The 13,207-nt window shown below is 31.1% G+C and overlaps 2 protein-coding genes across 2 annotated transcripts; both read left to right on the top strand.

The window, feature by feature from the left end:
• Window positions 1–1,757: 1,757 nt before the first annotated feature.
• On the top strand, window positions 1,758–7,677 carry LOC134275362 (NEDD4 family-interacting protein 1-like). The gene is made up of 7 exons (XM_062757639.1): window positions 1,758–1,898; window positions 2,257–2,353; window positions 3,257–3,381; window positions 3,587–3,665; window positions 3,892–4,016; window positions 4,270–4,336; window positions 6,343–7,677. The coding sequence occupies exons 1-7, from the start codon at window positions 1,869–1,871 to the stop codon at window positions 6,444–6,446; spliced, it is 627 nt and encodes a 208-aa protein (XP_062613623.1). The 5' UTR covers window positions 1,758–1,868; the 3' UTR covers window positions 6,447–7,677.
• Window positions 7,678–9,363: 1,686 nt separating this feature from the next.
• LOC134275358 (zinc finger matrin-type protein 5-like) lies at window positions 9,364–10,406 on the top strand. The gene is made up of 2 exons (XM_062757630.1): window positions 9,364–9,520; window positions 9,684–10,406. Exons 1-2 carry the CDS (start codon window positions 9,396–9,398, stop codon window positions 10,075–10,077), a joined length of 519 nt encoding a protein of 172 aa, XP_062613614.1. The 5' UTR covers window positions 9,364–9,395; the 3' UTR covers window positions 10,078–10,406.
• The last annotated feature ends 2,801 nt before the right edge of the window (window positions 10,407–13,207 follow it).

The following is a 13,207-nucleotide window of genomic DNA, read 5'->3' as shown; positions in this document are numbered from 1 at the left end:
ATTATATTCTGGGTTTGGGTCTCAACACAATTACTAAATTATATTAAAACAACTCAAATTATGAAAATATATTTTTGTAAGAAAATAATAAAGGCACAGTAACTTATAGTTGTTTTTTTTTCTTTTGTCCTAAGGTGCATCCATTGAAGAATAAATGCTGTTTTCATCAAGGACTGCGCTCGTCTTTTGTAATATGTATTTTCAAAGATCATGTCTGATGGCATCAGTAACGGCAACATCATATTCTTCATTTTGCTTTGACCTCAATGCATAATTCATAACACAAATTGTAAAATTGCCAATGATCAAATGCTAATTTTAAAATTCTCAGTCCCCCCCCCCGCGGGATTAAGACGTTGGTGTGAAACATATAGAGATAACGAACAGTATTCAAATTCAAAAGTCCATAAAACAATACAAAATAGGAGCAGAGCAAACATGCACCTCTAAAACATCAGAGGTGGGATCAGGTGCCATGGAGGAGTGAGAATCCCCTGCCGACGGGTCACACCTGCCGCGTGCGCCTTGTCATGATCGGAAAATAACGGATAAATCCGTCGGCAATTTAGTGTATAAATAATGGACCAACAATCAGTATGAAAACGCCAATCAGCATTCGACTCAATATAAATTGTATTTGCTTACAAGGTCATTTTATCAACCATAGAACTTAAGAAATTATGACATTAAAGGAAAACTGCACATTAAACGAAAACTGCTGAAATTCTTGTTTCATCAACTTGTTTGTCAGTAATTTACCTCGTTTTAGAAATTGTTCATACGTAGAGTATGCTCTTGCGTGTCGAATCAACTGATATATATATATATATAAACTCCGTATGCAGGTGATAAAGGTATATTGTCTATTTTATACTGTCTATTACACATGCATTGATTCCTACGACATAAAACGTTAACATTACACAAATGTAACAAGATGCATGTATGTAAAATATACGTTTTCTGCATTTCTGTATATAATACCGTACAATTTTTAAATGTTCTTATCATGCAGATATAATGTATTTGTGTGTTTTTCCAAACATGGCAGGTCCTACCCTGTTAAATTCTTTAGCAGTGTTTTAAAATTGTTTTTATGTTTGGAGTTTTGTTTTTATACTCATCTAAGTATTATTTAAAAACTTTACTTAAAATGTTTACTTATACCGTTACGTAATCATCTAAGGTTTAACAAAACTGCGTAAAGAAGTGAAAAGTATATTCTTCGGTATAAAATTGATTTGTAAAAGTTCAGTCGTCATCCCTTCAATATTGTTTGATTGATTGATTGATTGATTGATTGATTGATATCAACTGGTTTGCTGTAAAATCACATTTTTTTCGTGGGTTCCAATTTTTTAGGTTTGAGAAAAAATATTGATAATCATATGTAGATATTTGATTTAGTGGTAGGAAAAGTTTTGAGTGGTAAAGCTGATTAAATTTTACATTTCGTGTTACGAATGCGTGGGTCGCTCCATAACTCGAAAACAACAAAAACTATTAAACCACCACCACCCCTTGAAAATTAGTGGTTTCACAGTATTTTATTTATTTATTTATTTATTTATTTATTTATTTATTTATTTATTTATTTATTTATTTATTTATTTATTTATTCATTCATTCATTCATTCATTCATTCATTATTTTATTTTATTATATATAGATTTGGTTATTTCTTTTTTTAAATTTTATTTTAGCAAGATTTTATGCCCTCTGAAGAAATGTGAAACATATTCCTATTTTTTAGTGGGAGTTATCTCGCTTATCACACGGAATCAATACCGGAAGTGGTTATTATAAACATACGATCTGACAGATTTTGTGGAATTAGGCTACATCAAAGTTAGAGTTTCCATCTGAGGATGGACAGAAATTCTATACGATACGAGGTGGTATGTATTGTGCTGTGTCAAAACCGTTGACATTCACTAACTCGTAAACATTATTATACCTTCAGTTTATATAATTTAGGTTAGAAAAATTCTGTAAACCGCCATTTGTCCTGTTTGTCGAGAGCACAAATTTGTTAAAATTGTTAATGCTGTTCACTTTGAGACTGAAACGTGATATAGATGTAAAAATAATAAATCGTTGAGATGGGATAGAGTTGTGACTATTAAATGTGTTGAATTAACAGACTGTTCATTTACCCCCCCCCCCCGCCCTCTCACACACAGTGACACACAAATTTTGTTAAACATACAAAATATGAAATATTTTCTTTATCAATTTAATTATCTCTTTTTTCAGCTTCGTGAAGATGAAGCTTCTGCCCCAGCAGAGCCTGTAAATCTGGTGATGATTGTCCCTCCTCCGGAGTACCCAGGCAATGGTTCCTACAATGCGGGTAGGTTATCATGGTGATTATCAAGGTTATGGTATGTAAACAGATCAGTATTTGTCTGCCTTTACCAGACTAATATGTACATGTATAATGATGCAGCTTCAGTAATAATCAGTAAATATTTCTGTACTTTTCAGACCTGAAAAAGTCCTCAGTCTACAATATTTTATACTTTATTCAGTTTTACTATTGAACTGTTGAAAAATAAACCACATCATAGGCTGCATATGCTGTAGCAATTCCCAGAAATAGCATGCTAAATAACTTAGAAAATTAATATTGCCATGCTTAGTGTTGTTCCTTTTTTATTATGCAAAAAAATATTAGTTTTTACGGTCTATCAATGAAAGGTAGATTTAGCTCAGAGAGTCGAATTTATTATTTATCAGCCTTGAAGATGTAGAGTAGGATTTCCCACCTAATATTCCCCCATGTTCCCTCACCGAGTGACCCTGGAAAACTGATGCTAGGATTTCCTTCCAGAAAACTAACTGTAGATAATAACTCACCCATGAAAAACTGGCTTTAGAGATGGAGTAGACTTCCCTCAAAAGAAATCGGTTATCTTTCGAAGGGGGGGGGGGGGGGGGGGGGAGTGTTTAGAGTAGTAATACCCTCCTAGAGCCTTTTTCTCACTCCCCCATTATAATGCTATGTATATATAAAGCTTTTCTCAGATGCATTTTGTTAATATTTTGTATGAATTAAAACTATGTAAGGACTTAGACACAGTCTTTTTGGCAAGTTCAAGAGAAAAATGGTATATGATTTAAATCTATTTATATAAGAAATGGCCAGTCTCGGGGTATGTTTTATATCTTGTTAGACTTGAAACATGATAACTTATTAAGAATTTGACCAGCTCCTAAACTAAGGCTATTGGTATCAATAACATTTATGTTGCAGAAAGCTCCAACCAGAAGCTCCCATCTTATACCGAGGCTACAACTCTGCCTACTTACGAGGAAGCAGAGCGATCCAAGTTCCAGGAATCCCTGAGAGCTACTGACGGAAGTCAGGATAGTCAGGAGGTATGTCTGAGAAGTAATCCTCAAAACAAACTGAGATATTAATGCATGGGAAGCATATTGATTCATATGCTTTATATCTATTAATTCTTACTATTAAAAGAATAATATAAGGAGAATTCAAGTAAAATTAATGTAAAATAATTACATTCAATAATTCAATTGAAAATCATAGATGCAGGGATGTTAAAATTTCTCTACTTTTTAGGAGATCACTCCTCATGAGGGGCGATTGTTCAAAGCTACCACACTTGGTACAGATGGCATGTTCCTGTGTGCCTTTGTCAGTAAGTACAGACTCATGGTGTAAGATATAAATATTGCATATATTGATATAATAAGGACAGCATATACATGTACATATAATGGGGAGTTTATTTCTTGTTTATAAATGAAAACATTTGAAGTATTAACAAAAAAGTAAATTGGAATTCAAGATTATATGACAGTGTTTCCAGAATTTTATTCAATAAAGCTTGTCATCCTTTAACTTTGGCTTGTCTTGGTTTACAGTGGCTTTTTTCTTTAACTGGATTGGATTTCTGTGTTCGATATGCCTATTTAACACTATAGCAGGACGATGTGGAGCTCTATCAGGATTGGGCCTCTCCATTGTTAAATGGATCTTCATTGTTAAGGTTTGTCCAAAATAATTTTAAATTAGTTATATTCCGTTCAGTACATGTTAAATAAGTTGATTAGATTCTCTCTTTAAATCTTGTTTTTTGACATGTTTTCTCAGTTCTTCCTGCCTCTTCTTTTTATGTCAATCAGAGGAAAAAAATTCTATGAATTGATTTGTTAAGTTTATATTAAAATAAGAGAACTTTGACAACCCTAATATGATTTTAAAAGACCATCAAATATGAACAACTGATCTGTTTATTTTAGCACAATAAGTGGGCCAATGACTGGGCAGATGGTGACTCCTGGGTGTGGTGGCTCTTGCTCCTTTGCGGTAGGGAAAGAAAATTTTCAAGAGCATTTCCATTCTGGGAGATTTGTGTGCTTTAAAATATGTAACGCACTTGAGTCTGAGACAAAGCTCAAGTGAGCTTTTCTGATCAAAAAGTGTCTAACATTCTGTCATCTGTTGTGTTGTCTGAAAACTTGTCACATTTGCAACTTCTCCAGATCTACTGGGTCAATTTCAACCAAACTTGCCACAAAGCATCTTTAGGGAGAGGGAATTAAAATTCGCTCACCAAAAATGCTGAGCCAACTTGAAAGGAGAGATAATTATGAATTCATAAAAAAATTTGGAATCTGTTAAAAAGCTCAAGACCTACAGGGCCAGAAAAGATGAAACTAGAGTGAAATCTTAAATACTGTAGATTCAACTTTTCCAAAATAATGACCCCCTGTGGGTAGAATGGAGCAACAGCTGGGAATCAAAGTTTTACGAATCAAAGTTGTTCAAATCATGACCCCCTGGAGGAAGGGTGAGACAACAAGAAATCAAAGTTATGTGTATTGGAATATGTAGAAAAAAATCTTCTCAAGAACAACAAAGCCATGATTAGTCATATTCAAAGAAAAGCATCCTCAAGTAGTGTAGATTCAAGTATATTCAAATCATGACCCTGGGGCATAGGGTGGGACGGATAAGGGGGTCAAAGTTTATATAGGACAAGTCTTCAATACATTTTTCCCAGGAGCATCAAAATCATGAATAGTCATTAGGGATGTCAAAATATTTATTTTTCTTAGTCGAACATTCGATTGCATTATTCGAACGATAGTCGACTATTCGGAGCATTTATTGAAAAAAAAAATCATCAATAGCGTGTTTATAAAAAAAAATCCTTTTGTAAATTTATGTAAAAAGTAACATCAAATCCATATACTGTTTGTTACACACCGATATTCAGAGGAACCTTAAGTAGGGATAAAATGTAGAAATGGAATAAATTTGCACCAGCAATTGATTCTCCAGCATGTATGAATTTTCGAAAACCACATTCATAAATTGGTCTGTATACATCCTTTCGTTCTGGTACACTTAGAGAATTGTCAGCACAGTGATTTTAAAGCTCATTTTGAATAAATTGGAAAAAGGGTAGGAGACTACTGTTTTAATAATTATCGAAGTTTCAAAACTTCACGGCTATGCAGTGTTCCTAAAGCATAATTTAAACATTCTTAGAGGCAATAAATAAATTTATAATTGGTACAATTTTCAAAGTCCAGTAAAGCACTGCATAATTTACTACAATAACAAAAAGGTCAGTGATTGAAAAATACTAGTAATCATCGCGGTATGTAATTACTGTACTGTTCATATGTACAATGTGGAAACTTATTTATATACCGTGACTTGTTTAAGCTTATATTCGTGTGAGGACGAATACTACAACGGTTTGAAAAATGACATTTTACAATTTCGAGTGGAGAATTCTTAATATTAAATATTCGAATGTCGTTTCATTATTCGATCGTCGGTCCATTCGACTGATAGTCGAATAGTCGACTATTCGTTGACATCCCTAATAGTCATGTTTATATGGTAGTATCCAAAACAGTAGGTAGTGTAAATTGAAGTTTGTTCAAACCATGAATCTCTGGGGTTGGGTCATAATGTGTAACCAAGTTTTACTTAAGAATAGGCAAGGAAAGAAATCTACTGTCAGATGAAAAACAGAAGGACAGTATTTACTTAGGTAAGCATTGTGGCCTATGGGTCTTATGTTAATGTTTTGTTTCATTAGAATGTCATTATGCCATTTTTACGATACTGTTTTTAATACGTCTTTGTCAAGAACAGTTGATTAAAAACAAATGTTGCTGTTCAAGAATATTTAAGATATTAGGTCTGATATCCATATTACGGTCAAATTTTCTATTTTTGATGATTTGTGAAAATGCCATACTGGTAATTTTCATCATTATATTGGAAAAAAATATATTAAAGTAAACTAACATAGATATATATTTATTTTGTTTGTGTCTTTTCTATCTTTCTAGGAATGATGATCTTCTTGCGAGGAGCTATTCACTATATCAAGACAAAATACGAGTGGAACCAGATTCAAAACAGCTTGAGGAATAGAAATCTGTTCCTCTTCTAATGGAGTTACCTCCTTTTCTTAAACAATTTTCCTATAAAGTTTCTCTGTTTCTTTTGTTATCAGTTTTGGTGCAGGTTATAAATTGATAAAATTTATGGGAAACTTTTTAGAAAAGATTTAATGAAAATAATTGCTTTTGAAGTATTTTACTCAGAGATGAAAATATCATACTTAACAATGGATTTATATATCATTATATTTTGATTGAATTAAAATATTATATGCTACTTAGATTTTACTCAGATTTATTTTTGAGTTTTCAAACAATTCTTCAAACAAACTATCATTTACAAAACTTCTGTTCCTACAATATTTTATCTACACAACTTCATAGTTAAGCAATATGCCCATGGGTAGAATTATTGTTATGAAAAATTGAAAGAAAGTAGAATAGGTTTACTGTTAATTTTTCATTTTTCCTGGTGTGTGATTCTAAGTCCTTATATGTTAATATGAATATTCTCTGTTTATTTTTATTGCATGCTTTAATTCTTAAAGAGGTGGAAGAAATGCATTGATGATTGAATTATTTTCCCTCTTCTAAAGAAATGGGATTATGTACTTTTATATGACCTTAGGGACATGAATACATTTATGATTTTTTTTATCTGTTAAAGTTAACACTTTTTTGAATATCATTTTAATGCATATACATGCATATACAACTTAAATGGAATAGTATTCAAAATTTCAAACATATTTACATGTAGTTCTTTTTTTTATTTTAAAGTCTTTCAGTGTCTATGCTTTTCTGTTTACCGATATGCTAATTTTTGAAATAATTTTCTTCCATGTTGTACATGTATATTCAAAGTATGGCAAAGTAGATAAGTTGATTAACAATAGGCAGACATATTCAATGTCTAAGGGCAGTTGGTGGTCTGAGTTTTCAGATCAGATTATAAATTTATTAAATTATTTATTTCATTCATGAATTGTGTAATTTTTTAGGTAGTATTTGAATGTATTCAATGAGATGATTTTTTGAAGTCGTAGCTTTACTCTTCAAGTATTCAAGTTTTAAAATATACATGTATTGAATTTACTTTTTTCCATTGAGAAATCTGCTGGTGAATTATTTTAAATGCTGCTTTTTCTGTAATCTGTCAACTGATTAGGGGGTAAAATGTGTTTATTTTTGGCCAGTATTTGGGATATGATTTTCAAGAAATATATTCAGCTTAAATTGGACAAAATTTGAAAATAAAGAAATAATAAAGAAGGATGTGTATTCTTGTTTTTGTTCTTACTTTATTATTTTTGTCCACAATTATAATTTGTACTTTCATGAATTTGGTATAAATTGTTTAACAAATTGCCAAGGCTCAAGGATAAATAAAAATGTGCAACTCATTGGATAAAAATTATATCCAACTACAAATCATGGGAGATCTTATTTATAAATATTCGAATTATGGTTCAAACGGTACCTGGTGAAAACGGCACCTAGTGAAAACGGCACTTGGATTATGCAAAACGGCACTTGGTCAAAACGGCACTTAGTGAAAACGGCACTTAGTCAAAACGGCACTTGGTCAAAATGGCAATTATAGGAAAAATTATATGCAATGATAATTTGATATATAGATTGATATATATTTGTGTGAGTATATATACATGTAAACATATATAATTTTTGTTTTCTGGGAGGGTCCATTTCATGTATACGCTGTAACAATTTTTTATGAAATCTATGTGATATATATAAAATTAAATTATAATGTATGAACCTATGCATATACATACTTTTCCCCACAGATTCATACATTTAAATACCAAATTTGAAATGATTTTCTTTTTTAATTTATTCCTTGAAATATCAGTATCTTCATCTTTTAGTCTCCTTTTTTAAAATTAATGAAATAACAGCATAGTTTTTAAATGTAACGTTATTTTCAAAAACAAGATTATAAACAATAACAGCATCATTTTATCATCTAAATAAATTATTATTTGTAACAATATTATTAAATAGAAATAAATTGATATTCTTCAGTTATTAAAAAAGAAACAACAAACAAATGTTTTTGTTCTTCTATGTACAGGTTTCATATTGTAAAAAAAAAACTTTAGTAAATGTTGTATGGCTATTCAGATTTTATGTACAGTTTAGAGAGGAAAATCTAAGTTTCAATCTCTTTGACATATTGTCAAGAAATACACAATAGTAACTGTATATGATTGCAAATTGACGATCAACAGATTGTAGAGGGGGAGGTGTGAAAAAGTCTTTTGTTTCTTATTCCTACAAGTGTATTCTAAGTAAACACACTTTAACTGGCTTCTAATTAGTCAACTGTGACTGGCAACCCCCAAAACAGAGTAGTATACATATTAGCAATACTATAAATTTTTAAATTTCAAAGGATCATAATAATATAATTTGGATTTGATCTCTTTTGTAGAAAATATTAGACATATTATTTAAAGAAGTACATTTAAACAAATCTAACCACTGTACAAAAGTACAATAATTTTCAAATGAATTAGTCAATTTCCCCCTAAAATATTTTTTAAACATTTTTATCAATAATTATATACACATTTATTACTATAAATGTAATATAAAGATCCTTTTTCTGTATAAACAATATCAAATTCTCAAAATTAAAAAGTGCCGTTTTGACTTTTCTGAAGTGCCGTTTTGACTACTCTCAAGTGCCGTTTTGCATATTTCCTAAGTGCCGTTTTCACCAGGTGCCGTTTTGACTTGTACCCTAAATATTCCATGGATATTTGAGATAATAGGTAAAAAAAAATTATTCAGATTTTTTCACGAAGCTAGGTTCAAAAACTTGGATTTGATAAATGAAACTGAATAGTTTTCATTTTTCTCTATTAAGCAGACACTTGGAAACATTTTATGTAAGAGCTAACAATACAAAATTTAACTGGTTCCACTCTTCAAGTCTGAGAACCAGTTGGTCAACAAACTTGAAATCACAGAACATGGGCAGGAGGTATTATTGCGACTATTGTGACAAATCATTTGCAGATAACCCTACACATCGTAAAAACCATCTAAAAGGGGTTCAACACCAAAGAAATAAGAAAGCACACTATGATTCGTTCAGGTATGATCTCAGGTCTAACCTAAAGATTGTGACTTCTCACAGATTTACATTTTGTAATCAATGATTTATTCTAAAACTAGTTATATCATGTATATCTAGTAAGGAATAAGTAAAAAGTAAGACTAAAACTTTTTACTGACACTTTTGACTTTTTTCTCAACAGAAACCCAGAAATTGTGCTACAAGATGAACTTTCAAAGAGACCTTGCAAAAACTTCCTTAGCAGTGGGACCTGTAATTTCATGGACAATTGTAAATTTTCACACCTTACAGATAAAAGGAGGACAGAGTTAGAGAAACTGGTTGAAGAAAAACAAAGGGCTAAAGAACAGAAGAAGAGGAATTTAGAAGATGATGAAGCTCCTGACAAAAAGCTCTCAGAGTGGTTATCGAAGAGGTTAAAAGGAGAGGTCAAAGTTAATGAAGAAGAAAAGGCTCCCCTTTTACCAGTGTATGAAATCCCTCCACATGTGGCTCAGATACCAAACCCCCCACCCTCCATCCTGCCCCCTCCACAAGATGTTCTCAGGGGACTGAATTTTGTGGACTGGGGTTGATATGAAATGTGATACCTGTAATACATGTATCTAAATAGTAATCCCTATATATGCATTAATTTGGAAGAGTTTGTTGAGACCAGATAAAACTTTATATTTTTTTCAACCTTAAATAAGAGAAACACCTTATATACATGCATATGTAGCTTTTTTTAGTTGTGAATGAAGAACAATCTATGCTGATTAACATTATTAAATGTGAATGACAATGCATCTTGATATGTATAATTCAGGCTATTAGATTCTGCATAAATCTATCTTCCTTAGATAGAATTACATGTATCTGTTTGACATACACAGAGAAAAATAAAATGACAAGAAAAATTGGATATTAATTGTATTTAATGTGTACTTTATTTTCTCATCGATGTGAGAAAAAAGTCAAAATTTTTATTTTTTTTTTCCATTTGCAATGACTTTCAAACAATAGTTTGGTCTAAATGGAAGAAAAAACATTATCTATGAGATTGTTTTTAGCTTGAACTTTCAAATTTAAAATAAGGATTAAGGACAGTCAAATCTTTTCATCTAAAACTTGATGAGACAGCTATTAAAAAAGATAGAAAAGATTTCAAGATATTTGTCATGAGTAAAATGCTTAAAGAATAAGTGTTTGGGACCTAAAATCACTGCATATTCATGGTGTTTGAGACATCAATATCAAGATTTGGAAGTTCAACTGTAAGTTATTATCATAAAATGATTTTCATAATTGTTGATACAATATACATGTATTCTGGTTGTCTTTTTTTATCATGTTTATGTCAAAGTCTGAATAGAAGAAATTGAAACTTTAATGAAAAAATATTTTCCTTCATTTGTTCTTTTTTTTCAGACAGACTTTATTTAATTAATTTTAAATATCATATTTTGTGCTGGTTCATGTATCAAGAGATAAGAAATAATTTTCCACTCATTTATTTCCAATGTATGGTTAGATTCAAATGTAAAATGCATTTGTAAGAGTTGTCTTCCTTTAGTCAGTGAACACGGTGAAGTTCATCCACCAATGTAATAACCATCCACATGGTATCATTGTATTTTGACATAGATACTTATCATTTGATAGATTTAGGAAATACAGGTTGAATGAGTCAGTGCCTGGAGTCTATGAAATAAAATTTAAACTTTTTTTTTTCATTTCATGACTTGACTGTGAATTGTTCCTTGTTTACAACAGATGAGAAAGATTTTTATGTGGTAGTTTTTATGACTGTCACTTAAAGGTCCAGTCAGACTCCTTTGTCATTGGAGAAAGGACAGATCATCCTAATCTAATAAAAGTCAGAAGTTTATTTTTATTGCAGGACAAGTGATGAGCACCTTGAAGAAAGTAATGTGGTGTTGGCGGTGTCAGGTAGAGACAAGATAGAACCACCAGCAGATGACGTGGGGATTGGTTTGTAGGTGACAGATGGACGGTGGCTCTTATTTTGTCAATAGTTGTCATCATTATCCACTCAGACTTTGTTATTTTCAAGTGTTTCAATTATTTTTAAGTTTCCATTTAATCAAGTTTGGGGGGATTTTTCCCCATCAATTTCTTCCTTTAAAACATTCATCTAGGACACATATTACTTTAAGCATAATTTATACCATTTATTTAGACAAATATATGGTATTTGATAATATCTTACAAATTTGTATCTTTGCAGTAATTCAAAGCGGAAATGAAAGTCTGTTGTGGAAAATGATACTTGTACATTCTGTAACAATGAATGTGAAACCATATTGCACAGTCTATTCTTGTGTAAAGATGTAATGCATATTTGGAATGATCTTAGTCTACATATTTACAATTACACATCAAAACGTGTAGGTTTTAATATTCAGAATGTAATCTTTGGAGAGTTACCTTTGTCAAATTCAAACTATGTCATAAATTTTGTAATTTTATATGCTAAACAGTACATTTTTTACTGCTTAAAAAATGCAAAGAAGCCTAATTTAAATGGGCTGATTGCCCATTTAAAAATGTATTATAAGGTTGAGAAGTACATATCTGTTAAAAATCTAACTGCAGAAAATTTTGAGTCTGCATGGTTACATTGGAAAACTATGTTGGAAATGTAAATCCTCTGAAAAAAAAATATTTAAAAAAAACATATTTAGATAAAATGTAGCATACTTTTTTCCCCTTTTTTATCCACATAAAGTGTGTAAAAATTTACAAAAATTGATGTATTGTAAGTATGAATGAAGTGCGAGAGTGGGTGGGTGTGAAAAAATTTCTGTGCAAATTTTGATAAATGTATTTGATGTTTGTGTTGAAAGCATGGAAATAAAGCATTAAAAAAAAAAAAAAAAAAAAAAAAAAAATTCTTTTCCAGTTTGTTCTACATTTAGCCTGGTCATCGTACACAATAGTCTAGAGTTGAATTGTATTTTATAAGTGAATTGTGGCTTCTTTTTGTTTAAAGATGGGAAATGTATTTGTGGAGGAATTGTTTCAACTTTCCTGCATTTCCTTTGTAAACCTTTGAAGTCCCAAACAGGGATCCAAGCTTGTCTGTGACTCTCTTGTTATTCAAACATAATTACAGACTAAGAGGTGTCAGTGTTACACATTTTAAAAGCCCTTGAAATAATGAATGTTTTTTTGCACATGATAAAGTTACATTTAAAGAGAGATATTTCACAGTGATGTGATATTAACATGTAAAATGAGTTTTTTGTGATGTAAAGTTAACCGTCAGGAAACATTTCGGGCTTGTTTTTTTCATGTGGACAATGAGAAGATGCCAAGACCTCACACCATTCAATCCTTTAGATACAAGACTGTTAACAGTTCAATTCTATGTTTTATGTCACTTTGTCAATAAGCAAATAAACTTGGCCTGTGCTTTTGAAGACCTTACAGTTTGATTTGGATAGTTACACCCCCTGGATTTTGCTAATTAGGGGAGTTTGTTTGACCCCACACATGCAGGTGTTAAGTTGAATTTATTTTGTAAATTTAAGGCAGTTGTTTATTCTCGTGAGTTTTTTCAAGGAGATAATACTGGATAATTGCAAGAGAGAGTTCGTTCGTTTAAATAAAGAACCCTGAAAATTGCAATTATAATTGTTGTTTCCAAATAGGAGATAATGTTCTGCATAAAAAGAAATGTTGAAAACTTATATTCACTAT

The sequence above is a fragment of the Saccostrea cucullata genome, unplaced genomic scaffold (genome assembly GCF_032062105.1).
Source record: "Saccostrea cucullata isolate Sc308-1 unplaced genomic scaffold, CSIRO_AGI_Scuc_v1 ctg242, whole genome shotgun sequence".
NCBI classification, from domain to species: Eukaryota; Metazoa; Mollusca; class Bivalvia; order Ostreida; family Ostreidae; genus Saccostrea; species Saccostrea cuccullata.
The sequence above is the reverse complement of the archived record's forward strand: the minus strand, read 5'-3'. Positions and strand labels throughout refer to the sequence as shown.